At 42.1% G+C, this 24,502-nt stretch overlaps 1 protein-coding gene across 1 annotated transcript in view; it reads right to left on the reverse strand.

The window, feature by feature from the left end:
* The window catches only part of MTHFD2L (methylenetetrahydrofolate dehydrogenase (NADP+ dependent) 2 like), a 67,992-nt gene that overhangs the window by 23,123 nt on the left and 20,367 nt on the right, over positions 1 to 24,502 (reverse strand). Inside the window, exons 3-5 of the mRNA XM_073340366.1 lie at positions 23,875 to 23,997; positions 12,135 to 12,287; positions 10,278 to 10,385 (exon numbers count right to left, since the gene is read on the reverse strand). Coding sequence (XP_073196467.1) covers positions 10,278 to 10,385; positions 12,135 to 12,287; positions 23,875 to 23,997 — 384 coding nt within the window. The remainder of the gene's footprint in view (positions 1 to 10,277; positions 10,386 to 12,134; positions 12,288 to 23,874; positions 23,998 to 24,502) is intronic.

Raw genomic sequence — 24,502 nt, forward strand, 5'->3', positions numbered from 1 at the left:
ATTCAGCTATTTTACATCATTGCTTGGTATCCTTAAGCTTCAAATGAACGGTGAAGAAAAGGGTAGCATGCCTACTTCCTGTTCCATGCTAAAACAGCAACACCAGAGATGAAGTGCTGTAGACCTGCCCTCTCTTCTGGACTGATGGGGAGATCAAAAGGGATGAAGCCACAGAGGAGAAATGTCCATGAGGCAGCAATTAGAAACTGATGTTATCAGTTCCCATTCCCTTAGGGAAAAAAGTCGAGGGAGGGGAAATACAGACCCTGACATTATGGAATCCAGAGACAAGAAACATAGCTGTGTATCTAATAGGGGATCTCTGAAAGAAGAGTCACCTTTGCAACAGTAAATATGGGTACAGTTCTCATTAAGATTTTAGAAAGGAAGACTTTTATAAAGCTGAAAAGTCCTTCCACACCAACTTTCATCAAAGAAACTTCCTCTGAAGAGAAGAAATGCCAGCTTGTTTAGAAAAAAAATACCTTTCCTTCATGCACATAATCACACAGCCTTTTGAGCTACTATATTACAGGCCAGAGAGTCTGCAGTCAAGAGTAGGCTGGAAACTTAATCAGCTTCTAAGGCTGAACATTACAGGCTTTCCCTAGAACTTCTGAGGAAGGATTTGTCCTTAGGCAATCCCTAAAGCCAAACAATTAGCAGCTGCATTGAAGAACGGGCTTCACATCCACAGCAGTTATCATGGGACTTGTATGAACGTCAAAGTAGGGAGCTTTTCTGTTTATTTTGTGGTTAGGTTAAAATAGCGTAAATATATTTTTTCTATACACCATTACCTAAGAATTTCAAGAATAAACTTGGAGGAAAAGATTTTGCTGACTAAGGATTTTTGTGTGCTCCTGCTGAAATCACTCCACCAGCCTGCAAATATAGTTAGGATTGCAGCCTGGTTTCTAGAGCAACGGTTCTCAAACTGTGGGTCGGGACCACAAAGTGGGTGGGACCCCATTTTAATGGGGTCGCCAGGGCTGGCTCAGACTTGTTGGGGCTTGGGCCAAAGCCCGAGCCCCACTGTCCAGAACCGAAGCCAAAGCCCAAAGGCTTCAGTCCTGGGTGGTGGGACTCAGGTTACAGGCCCCCTGCTTGGGCCTGAAGCCCCTGGGCTTTGGCTTTGGCCCCCGCACCCAGGATGGTGGGGCTCAGGCTTTGGACCTGCCACCCGGGACAGCTGGGCTCAGGTTTTGGTTCCCCCTCCTGGGGGCATGTAATAATTTTTGTTGTCAGAAGGGGGTCGCAGTGCAATGGAGTTTGAGAACCCCTGTTCTAGAGAAGAATACAATTTCCTTTCTGAGGCCAGCATCAACTTTCCTGCCAGAGGGATCAGCTAGGGAGGTGTTGCCATCTGCAGGACAGAAGGACTTCTAGAAACATATCAGTATAGTTGAACCCAGCACAGGAGAAGAGCCCCATAATTGAGATAAGTCTGTAAAAAAATTGTATCAATTTATCAAAATTTTTAGATATGGGGGATTCCTCACCAGGAACACCTGTGACCTCTGATACAACCTAATCCTGATCAGATAAAGCTAGACAAGTTCTGTATCTTCTCTCAGCATCCAGAAAGATCCCCCTGTGACCCTAACTTTTTCAGCTTTAAGAGAAGCCTGTAAATCCATAGAAAATAATTTAATCAGATTATTGATGCCATCCAATTTAACCTTCCTCGAAGAGTCATTGTTTGAGGATTTGTATTTATTGTTCTAACTGGGTTCTTAGGAGGAAGAGGAAAACCTTTTAAAGTTTCTTTTAAAGGTGTGTGGGTTTGTTTGGGGGTAGATGTCTTAGTCTTAGAAGAAACTGGGGGTGACTATTTTTACTTACTTTTCACCTTTGCCCCTATTGGTGAAGGAGGAATAATTGTTGTCAGGGAAAGAACCACTCAGAAGAAATACAGAATGGGACTTGGTTTAGTGAGATTTGACAAGGAACAGGTGAATGTTCGATCAAGAGGTCATAAATGTTTAAAGTGTGGTTCTACTCTAAGCAGTGGCTGGAAAAATGACACTGTGGGGCTAGATGCTTATTGTCCTTCACTGATTTCAGATAAAATTCTTAATTTTATAATTAAAAATATGCATTTTTAAAAATGTTAGACCTTCAAGCTCTCCATGAGATCTGAAAGTCAAGCTTTTTTCTTTTCTGCTCACTCATCATCATCAATTACCCTGACCCAGAATGATGTGCAAGTGGATTCCAGATGCTCCTTAACAACAGGTTGCTGTATGCTAGGTGGGGCTTCGTTGGTGGGATGGTCTTGGGAAATCACTGTGAGGTTTTTGATTTAACAGGGAAGTAGGGTCAGAATGAGGGAAGAATTCTGACTAGTATTTTACTTTTTAGAAGTCAGATGGTAAGAGGTAGCTGGTTTATGGGGGTAGGTTCAAACATGGCATGATGCAAATTATAACCCTTAATGTAACCAGGAAACATACACGCTTTTAAAAAAGATTTATACCATTAGATCATTTCACCACAATTAGTATATTCACTCTCATTTATAGATTAAAACAAGGAAAAGGTATGTAAAATGTATGCCAAAATTCTAAATTTGAGATTTCAAATTAATAATAGAAAATTCAATGAAGATTCCCTTAGCAACTATCTCCTTGCTCTCAGGGATTACAAGAATGTTGTCTACTATCTGAGCATTGGGTAATTTGACTACAATGCAGTAAAGAATACAAATATTATACACAAAAGAACTTCACTTTGTTTTATAACCAAAGATGTGAATACTGTTGCAGATTACAAATATCTATTATACTTGCATGATGTGTAAACTGAGTGTTTTGAGGAAACCAACAAAACGCTTCCCGTGTTTTATCATTTCCCTCTCACCTGGGCCCTGATTCTGGGCTTTGGCTGAGCTGAGGATGTGGGAGCCTCTTAAGTACAAAGGTGGCTGTACACTACTTTTGCACCTCCCAGATTAGACTACAGCAGGGCCACTCTAAATATGCTACACTGCAATGACTCCCCACAGAGCCACCTACCGTTACAGTGTGCCTGAAGTGCATAGCTCCATACCAGTATGACAGGGGCTGTATAAGAAAGGGAGCCAGTTCTGCTGGCTATATGCCTCTAGGGAATCCCCTCTAAGACTGGGAGCTTTCCATAGAGCCAGCATACAGGGGTCACAGCACAGGGCAGAATCGAGCCCCTTGTGTCTGTAATTCAACCATTTTATAAAGACTGATTAAATAGGGATGGAAATCATGCCTACAAAGACAACTTTTGGATCTCCTACAAAGCTCCTATCAAGCCAAATAAGGGTTAAACTGATAGAAGCATCTTTAATTAATTCATCCTCTAATAAGAAGTCACCCAAGTCCCAAGTAACGGCCAGCTTTTGGGTTGGCAAAAGCCCTGTTACACACCTACACATCCATCTTCCTTTCATTCCCACACTTGTTTTGTTATGGATGCTTTGATTAGAAGAATAGATAATTTAACCTATAAAACACAAAGACACCTCCCCAGAAGTACAATACATTTGACAGGGAGGAAAGCAGCACATTGTATCTTTGCCAGCCAGGAACACATTGGGAGTCTCAACATGGTGGTGGGGGTGGAGGGGAGGGCCGGGGGAGAGTAGGCTGGAGGCACGACCTGGGAGCAGATACGTGGTTGAGTGTTATGGGGGGAAATGTGACGAGCCAAAGGCATGATGATGATCTCCTTTATCAAGCTATACAAAAAAAAGTGGATTCTATTAAGTGGTTGGGTGAAGCTTTTGGCCGAGTCCCCTGACTTGTTTCCCTGCTTCATTTCTCCAGTGTTCATAAATATAAAATCCTGCTTCAAAGCAGAGCCAATGAAAAAGCCACTTATATGTTGAATGGTACCTTATGCACCAGGAGGAAAAGGACCTATTAGTAACAATAGTCAGAAAGTAGAGGCTTCATCCTTGACAAATAAAACAAGCAAATAAAGTCCTACAAAGTATATGCAGGGTAGGCATTTAAAGGCCATGTAAGATAATGCTATCGTTTTAGAAGGCAATGTTAGATGACAGTGTATTGTGTACAATACAGAAATGAATATTGAGTCTACAGAGATATTCAAATTCTGGAAAGAGTACAGAACTTGACAAATTAGCTCAAGAGGCATGAAAAAGATTTCCTAATGAAGCAAGGCTCATTGTATTTAAAGATATGTTTTGAGAAAAGGTGACGGCACAGAAAGTGTTTTTATAGCTTTTAAGAACCTTTGGCGTGAAACAATGAAACAGGAAATATTTCCAGGAGGAGGGCTTTCAGAAAGCTGAGTGAATATTGCAAAACAGTATTGCAAACATTTTCTGGAATGAAAAAACAATGATGTATTTCAGTGGTAATTCATAACCCTTTCATTTGTTCTCACAAATATTCATACAAATAACTTTCATGTGCAAGAACGTTCATAGAAAACAAAAGTCTTACAAATACCTGTGCAAATATATAGTTGCAAAGTTTTGTGACAGAAGTATTTGCATGGTCATCTAGAAACTGACTTAAACAGCTCCAGTGACTTATTCAAGTCCTCCCCCTGTATACAAAATTTTCAGACATCCAATCATGGAACAGAAACAATAGCCCTGGGACTCAGATGTCCAGTCACACAGCATAAAAAATGAATTATGGATGGTGAATAGGAGTTGCTTATAATTTGTGAGAAATCCCATAGACTGAAAGATGTTTGCATAAAACATTAGTCAAATAAGCTTGAAAAAGAAGTTCATACAAGTTTAAGTCTGTTGATATAAGTAAATCTGCAAACAGACAAAGAACTAATTTACTCAAACAAACTATTTGCTACAAATAGTTTACATAGTTCTAGATATCAAATGTATATGGAGGAGTCATGCAATCATAGAATCATAGAATATTAGGGTTCGAAGAGACCTCAGGAGGTCATCTAGTCCAATCCCCGGACCAAAGCAGGACCAACACCAACTAAATCATCCCAGCCAAGGCTTTGTCAAGCCTGACCTTAAAAACATCTAAGGATGGAGATTCCACCACCTCCATAGGTAACCCATTCCAGTGCTTCACCACCCTCCTAGTGAAATAGTGTTTCCTAATATCCAATCTAGATCTCCCCACCCACACTGTAATTGAGACCGTTGCTTCTTGTTCTGTCATCTGCCACCACTGAGAACAGCCTAGCTCCATCCTCCTTGGAACCCTCCTTCAGGTAGTTGAAGGCTGCTATCAAATCCCCCCTCCCCTTCTCTTCTGCAGACTAAATTATGAGGAGAGGCTGAGGGAACTGGGGTTAGTTATGTGCCCCAGCCCCCTAATAATTTTCGTTGCCCTCCGCTGAACTGTCTCCAATTTGTCCACATCCCTTCTGTAGTGGGGGGCTCAAAACCGAACGCAATACTCCAGGTGTGGCCTCACCAGTGCCAAGTAGAGGGGAATAATCACTTCCCTCGATCTGCTGGCAATGCTCCTACTAATATAGCCCAATATGCCGTTGGCCTTATTGGCAACAAGGGCACACTGCTGACTCATATCCACTGTAATCCCCAGGTCCTATTCTGCAGAACTGCTGCTTAGCCAGTCAGTCCCCAGCCTGTAGCGGAGCACAGGATTCTTCCTTCCTAAGTGCAGGACTCTGCACTTGTCCTTGTTGAACCTCATCAGATTTCTTTTGGCTCAATCCTCCAATTTGTCTAGGCCACTCTGGACCCCATCCCTACCCTCCAGCATATCTACCTCTCTGCACAGCTTAGTGTCATCTGCGAACTTGCTGAGGGTGAAATTCATCCCATCATCCAGATCATTAATAAAGATGTTAAACAAAATCGTCCCCAGGACTGACCCCTGGGACACTCCGCTGGATACTGGCTGCCAACTAGACATCAAACCATTGATCACTACCCGTTCAGCCCGTCATTCCAGCCAACTTTCTATCCACCTTATAGTCCATTCATCCAATCCATACTTCTTTAACTTGCTGGCAAGAATACTGTGGAAGACCATGTCAAAAGCTTTGCTGAAGTCAAGATATATCACATCCACCCCTTTCCCGATATCCACAGAGCCAGTTATCTCATCATAGAAGGCAATCAGGTTAGGCATGACTTGCCCTTGGTGAATGCATGTTGGCTGTTCCTGATCACCTTCCTCTCCTCCAAGTGCTTCAAAATGAATTCCTTGAGGACCTGCTCCATGATTTTTCCAGGGACTGAAGTTCGGCTCACTGGTCTGAAGTTCTCTGGGTTCTCTTTCTTCCCTTTTTTAAATATGGGCACTGTATTTCCCTTTTTCCAGTCGTCCGGGACCTCCCCCGATCGCCACGAATTTTCAAAGATAATAGCCAATGGCTCTGCAATCACATCCGCCAACTCCCTCAGCACTCTTGGATGCATTAGATCTGGATCCATGGACTTGTGCATGTCCAGCTTTTCTAAATAATCCTTAACCTGTTCTTTCACCACTGAGGGCTGCTCACCTCCTCCCCATACTGTGTTGTCCAGTGTAGCAGTCTGGGACCTGATCTTGTCTGTGAAGACCAAGGCAAAAAAAGCATTGAGTACTTCAGCTTTTTCCACATCATGTGTCACTAGGTTGCCTCCCCTATTCAGTAAGGGTCCCACACTTTCCCTGACCTTTTTCTTATTGCTAACATACCTGTAGAAACCCTTCTTGTTACTCTTCGCATCCCTTTCTAGCTGAAACTCCAATCGTGCCTTGGCCTTCCTGATTATACCCCGCATGCTCGAGCAATATTTTTATACTCCTCCCTAGTCATCTGTCCAAATTTCCACTTTTTGTAAGCTTCCTTTCTGAGTTTAAGCTCACTGAAGATTTCGCTGTTAAGCCAAGCTGGTGGCTTGCCATATTTGCTATTTTTTCTGCACATTCTGCTATTCTTTCTGATTTAAGAAAAAGGTTTAACATTAGTTATGGATGTAGCTGTGCAGATTTTTAATTACATTTTCATGTAATTTAGGCCACATGTTAGGGGCCTAAATGACAACAGCAGTAAGTAACAGAATGATCAGGAAGCAGGCCGAACTTTCATTGGAGCAAATAAATTCAGATGGCAGTCGTTACAAAGAAAACATTGCGAGAACTGGTTCATTTAAATACTGTATCAACAATTCTAAGCATGGGAGAACAGAGGCAGATCCTGAATACAAGTGAAGGAAACTGAGGTATTTAACTGGCCCGAATATCTAAGCTGTGAAACAGGTCATTACTAACTAATTCCATAGCAATTTCTCTTTCTGATTATAAAACAAAAAGTGTCTCAGATCACTAATTCTTCTGAGTCTTGGCTGGTAGAAGCCAGAAAACTGTACAGTATTTTTGCCTATCAAACTTCACTCATCTAATTAGATCAGCATTGCAGACAGGAACTTGGAAAGTTAGTCCTTCTTCCTTAAACCTCATAACTAACAATATAAGAGAACTAATTCTTCTTCTTCCAGGGCAATGAATGGCAAAACTCCCATTGATTTTCATGAGAGCAGAATTGAGCCCAAAGCTTTTCACTGACTATAATTACTACACAAACATACAGAGAAGTTCCAAACACTAACTTTCCCACAGAGTCTTCATGGAAAAACTATATGATTAGTAACAAGCTTTCAACATTTCATTATATTAATAATACATTTCACTACACTCCTACTAAACATGACTGAAATTAAGCAACACCCATGTTTACTTCATTTATGAATGATACTTCTGCAGTTCTAACATCAAAACAATGTTGCAAGAGGGTAATATCTTATTTAAAATTAAATAGCATTTGTTATTCTTTTTACACTGCAATTATAGCGGCATATCAGTGCCGCTATAATGAAGGAAGCATCAGTAATCCCATTATAAACACTTATTTTTCCTTATTTTCAGGGGGGACATAAATTGAACCATAACTACATTCCTCCAGGCTAAGAGTTAATATTATAGGTCTCAGGTTGAAAAGATACTTTGTTTTTCATTTATAAACGTTGATAAGCAGTATACTACAGAAGTGGTCAGATATATATACCAATAATTTAAAAGAACATCAAAAAAATTAAAAGTAATATATAAAGTTTGGAGAATGAGGGATGTATCTTTATTATTTTTATATAAATATCATGTGTACCTCAGTTTACCTCTGTGATATCATCCTGCCTGGCTCCACAGAATTAAATCAAAGGATGCTGTTGGGGGAAATCATCGGGAAATGAAACTATGGCAAAAATAATGTACAGTTCAGAGAACACACCCTGGGGAAACAATGAGGCAGCTATCAATTGGGAAATGCCCCTGGGCCAGATTCCAACTAGGTTGGCAAAGTTTACTCTTTCCCAGCCGTACCCATGAACATAGGGGGTGCTAAAACTTTAAAGATGCTGGTTTAGGGAAGAAGGAGGTAGAGTCAGTTGTCAGCAGCTGCCTGGAGGGCTGAGGGGAGAAGACTCTGACAGAGACACACTAAAAAAGCAACACAGAAACTGCAGCAAACCAGCTCTCTCTCTCAACCTAGAGATGGAGGTAGCCAGGCAGAAGGGAACTTACAAAAGCTTGCAAGGAAAGATTATGATGTAGGTAAAGACCTATGCATATAAATGTTTTTGTTGTTATCCTTTGTTGTGTGAATTATGTATATTTTGCTGAATAAACAATGCTTTCTTTTAAATAAAATATTTTGAGTCACTTTAATCAGCAGCTGTTTCGGGCACCCAAAGAAAACAGTTTACAGATGCCAAACACAGTTGGATCTTTTGGGTTAACATGGTTAGTAAACAGGAGACTGAAGACCAGAAATCAAGTCTAAGAGTGGTAGGACCACATGGTTTCACCCAGAGAGGGGTGAAGGTAGCTAAACCTCTCCACAAAGGGGTGCAAGTTGAGAGAGATTAAAAGGGGTCTAAAGTGCATCTCGCCCTGTAACCGTGACAACATGCCTGACAGAAGATACTATTTTAATACGATAAACAATTAATCATTATCAACAGTTTTAAGCTATATTGGAGCAAACAGTTTAGTTGTTTTGGATGCATTTTCCCATTAATATAACTTAAAACCCCATCCTTATTTGAAGTCAATGGAACTATTTATGTGCTTAAAGTTAAGAACGTGTAAATACTTTGCTGAATCAGAGCCATAGGTATATGGAGGCAAAAAGGGAGGGCCTGATCCAAAGGCCAATGGTAGCAGCAGGAATTCAGCAGATGCTCAGCACCTTTCAGGATTTGATCCTAATCAGTTGTGTAAATTAATACTTATCACTCAGTAAGATGAAATCCAAATTAAGGGCCTTACATGAATAGTCCCATTTAAGTCAATGTAATTATTTGAGAGAGAAAGACAAACTGCATTCGTTGCATGGCTTTGAAATCAAGATGAAACAGTTGTTGCTGAGACTATTCTCAGTGATGAAATATTGTGATTGGCCCAGAAAAAACAAGGGACAAGGAAGACAGGAAGATAAGGAGAATTTGGATTATGGATAGTTTGTCATACTAACGCTGTGAGCTAGAAACAAACAACCATTTCTGCTTTGAGATTTGTGTTTCTTAGCAAGCTTTCAGTAAAGTCCTAAGGATGGACATTTATAAAAAATTAAGTCACTGCATATCATTTTTAACGTTTCTACGGTCAACATTTCTTATAGAAAATTTAATTTCGTTTTAATCAACCCCTTCCTCAATACATTGTTGGAGACCACTGTCTAACTGCTTCAGTTGCACTTATCATCAGATTCAGCGCAGAGGAATATCTATCTTGGGAGACTGTTTCTGCGTTTGTGTGGAATAGATTTGTTGGTGAGTAGAGAGATTTCAAATAGCAAGCTATGCACCTAAACAAGGTAAATGTAGGAACTATACACTAACAAGATTGCTAGGATGTGTTCCAAAAATGACAATTGGCCAAATTGAACATGTTCATTTTAAGTAGGGATTGATGAATCTCAGAAGTGCAGAGTTTGGGCTGAATTTGGATAAGTATTCAAAAGTTCAAATTCTTATCCAAACAATCTGAAACTCTTGAATTTAAACAATTAAGCTGGAAATTTTGCAAGAATAAATATTTTCATGAGATTACGAGCATGGTGTCTTCTGCATGGAAACTAGAAGGAAACATTATTAATCCAAACATATTCAGAACACAGAAAAGATTGTCAAGTATGATTCTAAAAAAATTAAGTGATGGTACTAGGGATGAACTGTTACATTTTCTCTGTCCCCCTCCCCTTTGCATATCTCTCATTTTGCGCATTTTCACTGATCAGGTTATTAAAGTAAATCATAATATTCTTGGACATACCTCCAGGCCTTTCATGCTCTCCATCTGAATGTAAAAGCATTGAAATAGGCATTCCTACATTCTTAGATCGTCCAGCGACAACAACATTTTTTCCAAATGTTTGTATTCCTTACAGGGAAAAACAAAATAAAAAATAATTCAGTTAGTCTAAAAGATCCAAAAAACCTCACCACTTGAACTTGACATGTCAGCCATCTGAAACAGTAAAGGAACAATTTTATCACCTATTCAAATTTCCTCTCAACGTTAAATTTAGTATATGTACAGTTGATCTACACCATCATTTTACTATTTCTTTTAGAAACATATTTTTTCCCCCTATTTTAGTGTTAAAAGAGGTGTTTTAATAATAGGGAATTTTTGCCCTCTATTTTATATTTTTCTGCAGAACTCATCCAATTTATCACTTAAATTATCTTTCATTATTGAAAACTGAGGTTTAGACAAACTCTAGTACAGGTACTTGCATATGATATTACAAAAATATGCAAAATATATTGGTGACCATAAAATTACATCATGAAAGATCAACGCATTGTTTTGACTATTCTCTCTGTACTCAATTTATTGTACATCTACTGGCTTTAAATATCTTATTCTATCTGCAGAATACTGCTCCATCCATCTTACTAGTCTTTAAATATTCTTTTAATCCTTTCTTTTCCATTCAGACCAGTACAGTAACATAAAAATATAATACGAAAAAGTACGTTTGCTGCCAAGTTTTGAAATGCCAAACCAACTTTTGACAGCAGTAATCTCTTCTGCAGTGCAGAGAGAACACTTATTTCATTTCAATGTATTCAACTAGTTAAATTCAATGACGAGTTCACTGAAAGTTAAGACATCAATTGGGAGTTGAAAAAGAAGGAAAACTTCTTTTCCTCTTCTGATTTATGAATAAAAACTTGGTGAAAGCGCATGGGATCTACTAGTTCAAAAATGTGGAAGCACATGGTGACCAGAAATAATCTGTTCAATTCACTAACTACAGATAATATTTACTTTGTTTAATACATCAGTTAGTTTATCACACGTTTTGAAAAACTTTATTTTACATTTAAAACTTTTCTTCTTATGCACCCAGCACATTTAAGGTAGCTTTATTTAAAAAAAATAAAAATAAAATTCTGTTTTTGTTCATTTTTAATTTAAGTTGAATTTCCATCCAAATAGAATTTGGCACAAATCACAAAAATCACAAAAAGTTAATCTAATAAATAAAGGCATAATCCTTAATTTTTAATATAATAAAATATTTAAAAGTTAAGAATCTCAATAAATAGAAATTAAGTTCAACTAATCTCTTAAATAAATGCATATAATACATCCTCCTGGTTAGTAAAAAGAAGCACCAAATTTATGAAAGGCTATATTTAGTAGCAATTCAACATGTTTTAAAGTATCAGAGGGGTAGCCGTGTTTGCCGCTTTTACAGATCCAGACTAAGAGTCCTGTGGCAGCTTATAGACTAACAGACGTATTGGAGCATAAGCTTTCGTGGGTGAATAACCACTTTGTTGAATGCATGTATTCACCCACAAAAGCTTATGCTCCAATATGTTTGTTAGTCTATAAGGTGCCACAGGACTCTTTGCCATGTTTTAAAGTTTACCAACTAATGAGAATCAGACTTTCGTTAGGAAATAACTAAAAAGAACAAATGCAAAACATAATTCAAATAGTTTATTTAAATCAAGCTTTCCTACTTGCTGATTAAAATTGATTATTTAAATCACTTTGATTTAAATTAATCCATTCTGCTGTATTCTATCATGTAAATTTCCTTGTATATGCCTTCTTGCCAGCATTAATTTTTCTTCTCCAGAACATTTCAATAGACATTTAGTTTCCTACCTGTTCGTTTTATAATTTCCCAAACAGCAGCAGCTGTGGCAGGTATAACAGAAGGTTGATCAAGACACAATCGTCCAATGTTGATAATATGGAATCCATCCACATCCTTTTCAGGTGTGACAATATTGCAGGCTGTTCGTTCATCTATATGATCTGGAAAATTGTTATTTAAAAATTATATTTTTTCTCAACTGCCCACAGAAGTGAGTGCTCCCAGCCCAACTATTTTATTTTTAAGGAAAACCACATGTATTTTATTCAGTTCAACAGTCTGTCAGGTCACCATTATTATTCACCATGAGTAAACTGCCAATCTGATCTGGGGGAAAAATCCTTCCTAACCCAGCATATGGCAATCAGTAGTTTAACGGAGATCGATTTCAAACAGATTTAGTTAAACTATCACAACTTTTGTAACATAGACAAGCCCAGATACCTCATGAGTAAAAATTTAAATCAGTTGTTAAAATATAGCTGTTCATTGTTCTGTGTGAAAATAACATAGTGGTCTCAGTCCAGGTTCCAGTGGATTGATGTCTGTATCACTCAGAAACCACCACCATAAATGACAGTCTAAATGGAGTAGCCAAGGACCAAATGAGAAAGGAGGGTGAATTATCCTCTCACTTTTAGGCTATGTACACTACAGCTTATGTTGGCAGATGTTGCTCAGGTGTATGAAGAAAACACCTCCCTGAGCAGCGTAAGTTAAATTGACATAAGCGCTGGTGTGGACAGTGCTATGCCAGTGGGAAACAGGCTCCTGCCAAAACAGCTACCATCGCTCGTTGGGGGTGGTTTAATTATGTCAATAGGAGAGCACAGAGCAGCATTGGTGCAGCGGTGCTGCTGTAAGCTGCCTAGTGTAGACACAGCCTTAGAGGTGGCCCCTCTAGATCAGTGCAGAGGCCTAAAGGCAGGGCTCTGCAAGAAAGAGGGGAGTTTACAAAGCCACTACTATAACTGTTCTGAGGTTATAGAGAGGACTTCAATCCCCAGGCTTTGATGTGGTACCTTTCACCAGTTCTAAATTCACAAGAAATACTTAATGAACAGCTCTCACCTCCACCCTTGAATCTGTTAATATCGCTGCTGCTTTTCAGACAAAAACAATGACTCCAGAGCTAAAAGTCAGCACACTCCAATCTATTCCCAGAGTCAATCATTATTCAGTAAATCAGACTTTGTCCTACTTACTTATGTTACACCGCCATCATGTGGCTAATTCATTTCACTGATTGAAAACTGTTGAAATTAATACTAGATAACAATACAGTTTTGCACTTAAAAAAATAAAAAATACTTTCCAGCCACAGATCTCAAGACAGCTTATATGTCTACACTACAAAATTAGGTTGATTTTACAGAAGTCGATTTTTCAGAACAGATTTTATGCAGTCGATTGCGTGCGTCCCCACTAAGCGCAGTAAGTCGGCGGAGTGCATCCACAGTACTGTGGCTAGTATTGACCTTTGGAGCGGTGTACCGTGGGTAGCTATCCCACAGTTCCTGAAGTCTCCGCTACCCATTGGAATTCTGGGTTGAGCTCCCAGTGCCTGATAGGGCATATACATTGTCTCGGGTGGTTTTGGGTACATGTTGTCAGTCGCCCCTCCCTCCCACCGTGAAAGCAATGGCAGACAATCGTTTTGCGGCTTTTTTCCTGGATTAACCATGCAGACGCCATAGCACTGCAAGCGGGAGCCCGCTCAGCTCACCGTCACCACTGCTGTTGTGGGCAAGTCTACTGTGGGGGCTGCTGTGATCCAAGTAGCCAATGCAATCACTGACGTTCTGTTATCAAGGGTAGTGACTCTGGGAAACGTGCGGGCCTCTTTAGATTTTCGGTCCATCATATTCCTGTCCTTTGTCACTGGTGAAGAAGTCTTGCAGCCATACATTCCACATGTAACAGCTCCAGGGCTCTTGATCTTTTGCCTTGGCCACATAGCAGCAGGTGCCTTCGCATCAATGGTGAACGGCTCCACCGCTTCCGCTGCAACTCTGCTATCCTGATCTCCTGCGAGCTGGAGGCTTCTGCCTCAGGCTGCTCTCCCAACTTGCAGCACCGCGTGGTCACACCTACCCCAGCCAACCCCTTGTTCCCATGGCTCATGAAGCCTGGACAGTAGTAAGGAGCAGTTCAACTATAGGCTGAGTAAGTGCAGAATGGTGGTAGAATGTGCCTTTGGACGTTTAAAAGCTCACTGGCGCTGTTGGTCAGACCTCAGTGCACCCAACATTCCCATTTTTATTGCTGCTTGCTGTGTTCCATAATATCTGAGAGAGTAAGGGGGAGATGTTTATGGAGGGCGTGGGAGGTTGAGGGAAATCGCCTGGTGGCTGATTTTGAGCAACCAGACACCGATTAGAAGAGCACAGCAAGGAGCGCTGCGCATCACAGACACTTTGAAAACCAGTTTCATGACTGGCCAGGCTACGGTGTGACAGTTGTGTGTGTTTCTCCTTGATACAAACCTGCCCCTTTGTTGATTTTAATTCCCTGTAAGTCAAGCACCCTCCCCCCTTCGAAATAAAGTAACTATTGTTTTGAAACCATGCATTCTTTCTTTATTAATTTTAAAAAATTGAGATAATGGACAAGGTAGCTGTGGGTGGTTTTGAGTACATGTCGTCAGTGACCTCTCCCTCCCTCCCTCCCTCCATGAAAGCAATGATGGACAATCATTTCTCCTGGATTGCCCATGCATACGCCACAGCACAGCAAGCGGGAGCCCGCTCTGATCACCGCTGCAGTTGTGAGCATTATAAACACCTCACATTTGCCCTTGGAGATTTTGGCATATATATTGGCATTACATCTTTTGGAACAGAGTTCTGATAGCACGGATTTGTCTCCCCATACAGCGATCAGATCCAGTTCCTCCCGTTCGGTCCATGCTGGAGCTCTTTTACAATTCTGGGACTGCATGGTCATGGCTGATGAGCTCGCCACGCTGGCCAAACAGGAAATTAAATTCAAAAGCTCCCGGGGATTTTCTGTGTACCTGACTAGTGCATCTGAGTTGAAAGGGCTGTAAAGAATGGTCACAATGGAGCATTCAGGGATAGCTCCCGGAGGCCAATACCATCGAATTGCCTCCACACTACCCCAAATTCGACCCAGCGATGTTGATTTTAGCGCTAATCCCACATCGGGGAGGAGTACAAAAATCGATTTTAAGAGCCCTTTAGGTCAACAAAAATGGCTTCACTGTGTGAACGGGTGCAGGGTTAAATTGACCTAATGCTGCTAAATTTGACCTAAACTCATAGTGTAGACCAGGGCCAAGAGATAGTAAACCTTAAAACCTTTTGTGAAGTATAGATTATTTACTCCCATTTTACAGATGGGGAAACTAAGGCACAGAGAGGTGTCCAAGGTCAAAGAGCAAGACTGGCAGTAAAGGTGGAAACTTGATCTGATTCACAGTCCTGTACTTTATTAATTATTATTATTATTATTATTTGTATTACAGCAGACCTTAGAAACCCCAGTCAGGAGTCAGGGCCCAATTCTGCTAGGCACTGTACACATGTGTACCAAAAAGACAGTTCCTGCCCTTAAGAGCTCACAATCCAAGTGCATGATGAGACAGCAAGTGGACACAACAGAGGAGAACACAAGGCAACAGACTATGATTAGCTCAGTAAGCAGTAGTCACAGCACACCAACTGCCTAGCCATTGCTGAGTCTTTTGTAGGCATCACAGCATGGGTGGGCTTTTAGGAGAGACTTAAAGGAGGATAACAAAGTCTTAGAATGAGCTTTGTGTAAAAATTCACAAAGCATAAGAGATAACATGAGAGAAAGCATGAAGCTGTTTGAAGGAAAACTGGACTAATGGATGATAAAGGTTAGCATCGCCGGCGGAACAGAGGTGAGGTTGATCACTTGATAGCATACAAGATGAAAAGGTAGCATTGAAATATGCCATAAAAAGGCCTTAAAAGCGAAGACAAATCATTTGTTTTATGCGGTAGAGAAGGGGGAACCAATGGAGGAATGCAAAAGGAAGTGACAAAGCAACAAGTCAAGAAAATTATCTTTGCAGTAGTGTTTTCAGTATATTTAACGGGTGGCGGGCAAGATGACTTTTATCAAGACTTGAAAGAAAGAGGTTGCAGTAGTCAAGTTGGGAGATAATGAGAGCCTGCAGGAGAGTTTTAGCTGTGTTGACAGAGAGGAGAAGTTGAATCTTAGGGTGTGTCTACACTGTGAGCTAGCCGTGTGTTACCCACCTCATGTACGTATACTTGCACTAGCTTGCTTCAAGCTAGCATGCTAAAACCAGTAGAATAGCCATGGTAACATGGTCAGAGGCAAGTGGTGGCACAGGCTAGTAGTTTAGCTCAAAAAGAGCTAGCACAAGTACGTGTACAGAAGCTACATATCGCACCCCTAGCTCGTAGTGTAGACGTATCTTTAGAGACATTGTCCAGAAAGAAGCAGCAAGATTTAAATGTGGCCTGGGATGTGTGGATTTAGAAAGAGGGCAGAGTCAAAAGAAGATGCCAGGATAAAGTGACAAGGAGGACCAGAGTGTTGTCCTTGATGACAGAGAGATGTAGGGATGTAGAAGGGTAGTTTGGGAGGAGGTCTACACTGTGGACCTTACAGCCACTGAAAGGTCTCCTGTGTAGTCGCTCTATGCCGGCGGGAGAGAGCTCTCCTGTTGGCATAATTAAATCACCCCCTAACGAGGGCAGTAGCTATGTCGGCGGAAGAGTGTCGGTCAGGGTGTGTTTTTTTCATACCCCTCATCAACAAAAGTTTTGTTGACAAAAGTACTAGTGTAGACATAGCCCTAAAAAGCTTGCTTTAACCATGATACCGTATTTCCTCTGGGAAAAAAAATAAATCTCTCACTTCTATTCTAGCTACTATTTTATCAAATGATGTTTTTCTTTGGAAATTAATTAGTTGGATATTGGTTTGTTTTCACATAGGGAAAAAACATGCAGAAAATGCTGACCAAAGGCTATGATTAGCAGGTATGAAGGGGTCATCTTTAATGAAAAACTTTGTGAGCAGAACAAGTAATCTAAAAACAGAACAAAACGTTCGTATCCCATGAAAATGATAAAGTTGGCCATGGTCAAGTACAAAACAGAAAGATGTTTGACTCAATGCAAACAAAATTTTCTGTGATGCTAATTAAGAGCAAGCACTTTATTTAAAATGTTTGTGCTTCTTTGCCCTGATCTACACTACGGGGTTAGGTCGAATTTAGCCACGTCGACCTAAAGGGCTCTTAAAATTGACTTCTGTACTCCTCCCTGGCGAGGCGAGTAGCACTAAAATCGACCTTGCTGGGTTGAATTTGGGGTAGTGTGGATGCAATTCGATGGTATTGGCCTCCGGGAGCTATCCCAGAGTGCTCCATTGTGACCGCTCTGGACAGCACTTTGAACTCCGATGCACTAGCCAGGTACACAGGAAAAGCCCCGGGAAATTTTGAATTTCATTTCCTGTTTGGTCAGCGTGGTGAGCTCAGTAGCACAGGTGATCATACAGTCCCCAAAGAATCGCAAATGAGCTCCAGCATAGACCAAAAGGGAGACACTGGATCTGATTGCTGTATGGGGAGAAGAATCTGTGCAGGCCGAACTCCAATCAAAAAGAAGAAATGCTAATATATTTGCCAAAATCGCACAAGGCATGGTGGAGAGAGGCTTCAACAGGGACACACAGCAGTGCTGCATGAAAGTTAAGGAGCTCAGCAAGTCTACCAAAAGACAAAGGAGGCAAACAGTCGCTCCGGGTCAGAGCCCCATACATGCTGCTTCTATGATCAGCTGCATGGCATTCTGTGGGGGACCCTACCACTACCCCACCATTGTCTGTGGACACCTGCAAGGGGGGAGTCTCACACAACAGGGAGGAGGATTTTGTGCATGAGGAAGAGGAGAATGCGCAGCAGGCAAATGGTGAATCCGTTCTCCCTGGCAGCCAGGGCCCTTTCATCACCTTAGAGCCAATACCCTCCCAAGGAGGGATCCCCGACCCTGAAGCCGGAAAAGTCACCTCTGGTGAGTGCACATTTGTAACTACACTACAGGGGTTAAAAGCAATTGTGTTTAATGTTTGATTTGCCCTGAACAATTGGGATGCATTCGTGGCCACTACAGATCCTGGAAAAGTCTGTTAACATGTCTGGGGATGGAGTGGGAATCCTCCAGGGACATCTCCATGAAGCTCTCCTGGAAATACTCTGAAAGCCTTTGCAGAAGGTTTCTGGGGTGGGCTGCCTTATTTTGTCCTCCACTGTAGGACACTTTACCACGCCAAGCCAGTAGCAAGTCGTCTGGAATCACTGCAGCACAAAGCATGGCAGCGAATGGTCCTGGGTTTTGATCGCATTCAAGCAACACTTGATCTATATCTTTCTGTGTTAGCCTCAGGAGAGTGATATCCTTCATGATCACCTGGTTGAAATAGGGGAATTTTTGTAAGGGAACAGTAAAAGGACCCCATTCATGCTGGGCTGTTTGCGTTTGGGTAAAAGGGATCATTCTGGAGAATAGCCATGTGGCGGAGGGGAGGGGTGAAGGGATCATCCCAGAGAATAGCCATATGGTGGGGTCAGGGGAGGTGTGTGCTGCACATCCACCCGAAAACCGCAGCCCCTCCTTTTAAATGAGAAACCCAACCGGCATTGCTTGCTATGGGAAAAGAGGGCGCTGCAGTCTGAAACCATTCCCACATGTTATGAAGGTGTAAGAAGCCAACCCTGCATACCCTTTGGCTTACCATGGCTTCCTGGAAACTGAATTCTGTTGCCCAGCCGTGTGTGATGTGTCACCATACCGGCAGGTGCTCAATATAGAAGGCAAAATGCTACCTTGTACCTAAAGCACATGTGCTGTCTGCTGTTAAATTTATTAAATTTTACTCTCCCCTTTTCTCCCCCTGCAGGTGCAAATGTTTCTGTGCTCCCCATATCATCTCCGTCCCTGAGGTTATTGCAGATTAGAAGGTGAAAAAAAAAAGCACTTGAGATGACATGTTTTCCAAGCTCATGCAGTCCTCCCACACTGATAGAGCACAGCTTAATGCATGGAGGCATTCAGTGGCAGAGGCCAGGAAAGCATTAAGTGACCATGATGAGCAGAGGCAGGAGGCAATGCTGAGGTTAATAGGGGAGCAAACGGACATGATGAGGCGTCTGGTGGAGCTGCGCGAAAGCCAACAAGAGCACAGAACCCCACTGCATCCATTGTATAACAGCCTGCCCTCCTCCCTAAGTTCCATATCCTCCTCACCCAGATGCCCAAAAACACGGTGGGGGAGGCTCCAGGCACCCAGCCACTCCACTCCAGAGGATGGCCCAAGCCACAGAAGACTATCATTCAAACAGTTTTGATTTGTAGTGTGGCTACAATAAGCAATGTGGCCTTGTACTTCCCTCCTCCCTCACTCCACCCCACCCCACCCAGGCTACCTTGTCAGTTATCTCACTTTTTATTTTAAATTAATAAAGAAAGAACTCATGGTTTCAAAACAATAGTTACTTTATTTCCTTTGCCAGCTGTGATCAAAGCGGGAAGGGTGGTTGGCTTACAGGGAATTAAAATCAACAAAGGGGGTGGGTTTGCAGCAAGGAGAAACACATACAACTGTCACATCGTAGCCTGGCCAGTCATGAAACTGGTTTTCAAAGCCTCTCTGATGTGCAGCATGCCTAGCTGTGCTCTTCTAATCCCCCTGATGTCTGGCTGCTCAAAATCAGCCCCCAGGCGATTTGCCTAAACCTCCCACCCCACCATAAACATCTCCCCCATACTCTCACAGATATTATGGAGCACACAGCAAGCAGCAATAACAATGGGAATGTTGGTTGTGCTGAGGTCTAACCTAGTCAGCAAACAGCGCCAGCAAGCTTTTAAACATCCTAAGACAGATTCCACCACCATTCTGCACTTGCTCAGCCTATAGTTGAACTGCTCCTTACTACTGTCCAGGCTGCCTGTGTATGGCTTCATGAGCCAAGGGACCAAGGAGTAGGCTGGGTCCTCAAGGATAACTATTGGCATTTCAACATCCCCAGTGGTAATTTTCTGGTCTGGGAAGTAAGTCCCTTCTTGCAGCTGCTCGAACATCCCGGAGTTCCTAAAGATGCGAGCATCATCCACCTTTCCCGGCCATCCCACGTTGAAATGTCCCTTGGGATCCAACAGTGCTTGCAGCACCATTGAGAAGTACCCCTTGCAGTTTACGTACTGGTTGGCAAGGTGGTCCAGTGCCAAGATGGGGATATGCATTCCGTCTATAGCCCCACCACAGTTAGGGAACCTCATTGCAGCAAAGCCATCCACTATGACCTGCACGTTTCCCAAAGTCACCACCCTTGATAACAGAACATCAGTGATTGCATTGGCTACTTGGATCACAGCAGTCCCCACAGTAGATTTGCCCACTCCAAATTGATTCCCAACTGACCGGTAGCAGTTAGGCATTGCAAGCTTCCACAGGGCTATTGCCACTTGCTTCTCAACTGTCAGGGCAGCTCTCAACTTTGTATTCCTGTGCTTCAGGGTGGGGGAAAGCAACTCACAAAGTTCAAGGGAAGTGGCCTTACGCATCCGAAAGTTTCGCAGCCACTGGGAATCATCTCATACCTGCAACACTATGTGGTCCCACTGGCCTGTGCCTGTTTGCTGGGCCCAGAATTGGTGTTCCACTGTATCAACCAGCCCCACTGCTCCCCTGATGTCCCAATTGCCACAATCCATGCTTTCAGGAATGTCTGTGTCCATGTCCTCCTCACAATCATCCTCATGCTGGCGTCTCTTAGCCAGGTTCTGCACATATTTCAGGATAACACGCGAGGTGTTTACAATGCTCACAACAGCAGCGGTGAGCGGAGCGGGCTCCATGCTTGCCGTGCTATGGCGTCTGCATGGGTAACACACGAAAAAAGGCGCGAAATGATTGTCAGCTGTTGCTTTCACAGAGGGAGGGAGAGAGGGGAGACTGACAACATGTACCCAAAACCATCCGCGACAATGTTTTTGCCCCATCAGGCATTGGGAGCTTCACCAAGAATTCCAATGGGCAGCGGAGACTGCGGAAACTGTGGGATAGCTACCCACAGTGCACCACTCTGTGAGTTGATGCTAGCCATGGTATTGAGGATACACTTCGCCAACTTAATGCACTGAGTGGGGACGTACACTGTATAAACTCGATTTCTAAAGATCGACTTCTATAAAATCGACCAAATTTCATAGTGTAGACATACCCTTTGAGATGGAGGGGAATACATAGCAGCTGCCAAATGCCAGTATGACACACAGCACCTCAAAATGAATATGGGGAACCAGGACCCTATCTCTCCCTCAAACCACCCCAAGGAGTGTGTTGGGCTCATCAGGAGAAATATATATGGCCTGCACACTGGGACTCAAGCAAAGGATTGTGTCTAAAAGGTAAAGGCCTAAAATGGTTAAATCTCTTGACATTTGCACTACCAGACTGCATCTGCCATAGTATCCATGGGTGCGCACTGAGTTATGTAAACATGAACATCTCATATGCTTGTCCCATGCTGCACACGCGCCGATCTGAGTGCCACCTGTGAAGGGACACCTCCATGTACACCTATACAGGGGTCACATTAACTAGTGATTTCTGGAGCTCCACTTCTGTGAATTAACAAGTAGTTGGAGCAAATCATTAAGTAGTTCAAAGTACTTCTATCAAGAAAGGTTTAACTCACTTGTAAAATTAGGACTTCCTTGCAGTCAGTAACAGTGAAGCAGTTAGCAAAGCAATCAGATCTTATATTTCTAATGGCCCATTTTTATAATTACTGTTGCTCATATATTTGTGTGTGTTACCTAATCAGTTTTTATTATAACATTTATATTTTAATATGATAAATTATTTTCCTTGACACACATTTAAATACTATATTGTGTCTGTGCAGTGTTCCTATTCTATCCCATCTCACAGAATTGGAAAGGACATTGAAAGGTCATTGAGTTCAGTCCCCTGCCTTCACTGCAGGACCAAGTACCATCCCTTATTTTTGCCTCAGATCCCTAAATGGCCCCCTCAGGGATTGAACTCACAACCCTGGGCTTAGCAAGCCAATGCTCTAACCACTGAGCTATCCTGGGCAGCTGGAGAGCGGTGGCTGCTGGCCAGGAGCCCAGCTCTGAAGGCAGAGCTGCTGCTAGCAGCAGCAGAGAAGTAAGGTTTGCATGGTACGGTATTGCCACCCTTACTTCTGCATGGCTGCCTGCAGAGCCGACCCCTTAGTCAGCAGTCGCCACTCTCCGGCCGCCCAGGTTTGAAGGCGGCAGCACAGAAGTAAGGGTGACATGGTACGGTATTGTCATCCTTACCTCTGTGCTGCTGCTGGCGGGGCATTACCTTCAGACCTGGGTGCCCGGCCAACAGCCACCGCTCTCCAGATGCCCAGCTCTGAAGGCAGCGCAGAAGTAAGGATGGCAATACCGCAATCCTCCTAAAATAACCTTGTGATCCCTTTGCAACTCCCTTTTGGGTCAGGACCCCCAATTTGAGAAACTCTGGTCTCCCCTGTGAAATCTGTATAGTATAGGGTAAAAGCACACAAAAGACCAGATTTCATGGTCCACGACGCGTTTTTCATGGCCGCAAATTTGGTAGGGCCCTACCTATGAACAAAGGCTAAAGGAACTGGAAATGTTTACTTTGGAAAAGAGGAGACTGAGGGGGAACATGATAGTGGTCTTCAAATACTTGAAAGCCTGCCATAAAATAGATGGAGAAAAAATGTTCTCTCTTGCCACAGGGGGCAGGACAAGAGGCAATGTGTTCAAACTACAGCATGGCAGATTTAGATTAAATCTCAGGAAAAACTTTCTAACTGTAAGAACAGTAGGACAATGGAACAGACTGCTTAGGGAGGTTGTGAAAGCTCCTTCACTGGAGGTTTTCAAAAGGAGGCTGGCTAGCCATCTGTCTTGGATGGTTTAGGAACAACAAATCCTGCATCTTGGCAGGTGGTTAGACTAGATGACTCTTGTGGTCCCTTCTAACCCTAGGATTCTATTCTGGGGAAAAATCTGGAACTGGGAATGTGTTGGGATCACCCTGTGGGGATTTTTAAGACTGGTAAGAGACAAGGTGTGGCTGCAGCACACAAGAGACACAGAGCTGGGAGTGACTTATATGCTGGAGGCTGTTTGTGAGCAGTCCAAGCTGGTGGCTTCAGCAGCAAAGCATTGGAAAGGGCACCCCAGGTTACAGGGCGGAGTGACACAGCTACTCATTAGTCTGGACTGTACCCAGGTATGTCACAGCTTCCCCATCCAGTGAGAATAACCCCACCCCCTCTCACACACAGCACAAGGGAGTGGGAGAAAGTCTGCACAATTTATAAAGAGACTGACTTATAGAATAATTCCTGTCCACCTTCCAGAAAATACATGAGATGCACAATATTCTGGGGCATGAACAGATACCTATCCTCTTAATCAGATTAACAGGGAAATTTGTGCATTTGATAAGAAACCTCAGATTCAATAAGAATAATCTCCACTGTTTCATTCATGAGATATAGGACAAAATAAGGAATCAATATTAAATATCAGGTGTAAGCATCACACAGCAGACTCATTATAATCAGCAGTTTCCTCTAAAGAGCTTTTTATACCAATGGGGTGCAGCTTGTATACACAAGTTGTTTACAGTTTTTCCCTTACCATTGCCCAAATTTAAAGCATATAATAAAACTGCATTACTTACCTGGAAGAGGTAGCTGGATTAATATACCATTAACTCTTGAATCATGGTTTAATTTGGCAGTTAGATCTAAAAGTTCTTCCTGAGAAATGTCTTTAGGCTTCAGTATTATCTCACTACAAATGCCTGATAAAAAAGCAAAACAAAAGACATTTGCATAGTGAAAGCTTTTTCTAAGGTGAGCGGTGACATTTTGGGTGAGATTTTCAGAAGTGCCCAGCACTCGCTCAACTCTGCTCCTATTGACTGTCTTCAATGAGCACTTATGAAAATGTCACCTTTTCTGTTTAATTTTAATAGTATGCATATATAATTCATGTGTAACCTTATAAAGAAATTCATAGGAAGTTAAATGTCTTAATTCAGTTAGTCTAACAATATTAAAACAGATTTATATATGTTTGGAAAATCCTAATAAAATAATTTGTCAAGCAACATCATAGAATTGTAGTTGTATTGATATCAAAGTGATTCAGATTTCCATTTACACTGTGGTGTTAATTCAGGAGGTCTGCTTATTCTTCCAATGTAGTCATCATTAAATGTATTTTTCTGCAGGATCTTAGAGGAAACATTTATAATAATAAAAGTAATTCTTCTGTTGATAAGACAATATAACACAATTCTCATT

Source organism: Lepidochelys kempii, chromosome 4 (genome assembly GCF_965140285.1).
Source record: "Lepidochelys kempii isolate rLepKem1 chromosome 4, rLepKem1.hap1, whole genome shotgun sequence".
NCBI lineage: Eukaryota > Metazoa > Chordata > Testudines > Cheloniidae > Lepidochelys > Lepidochelys kempii.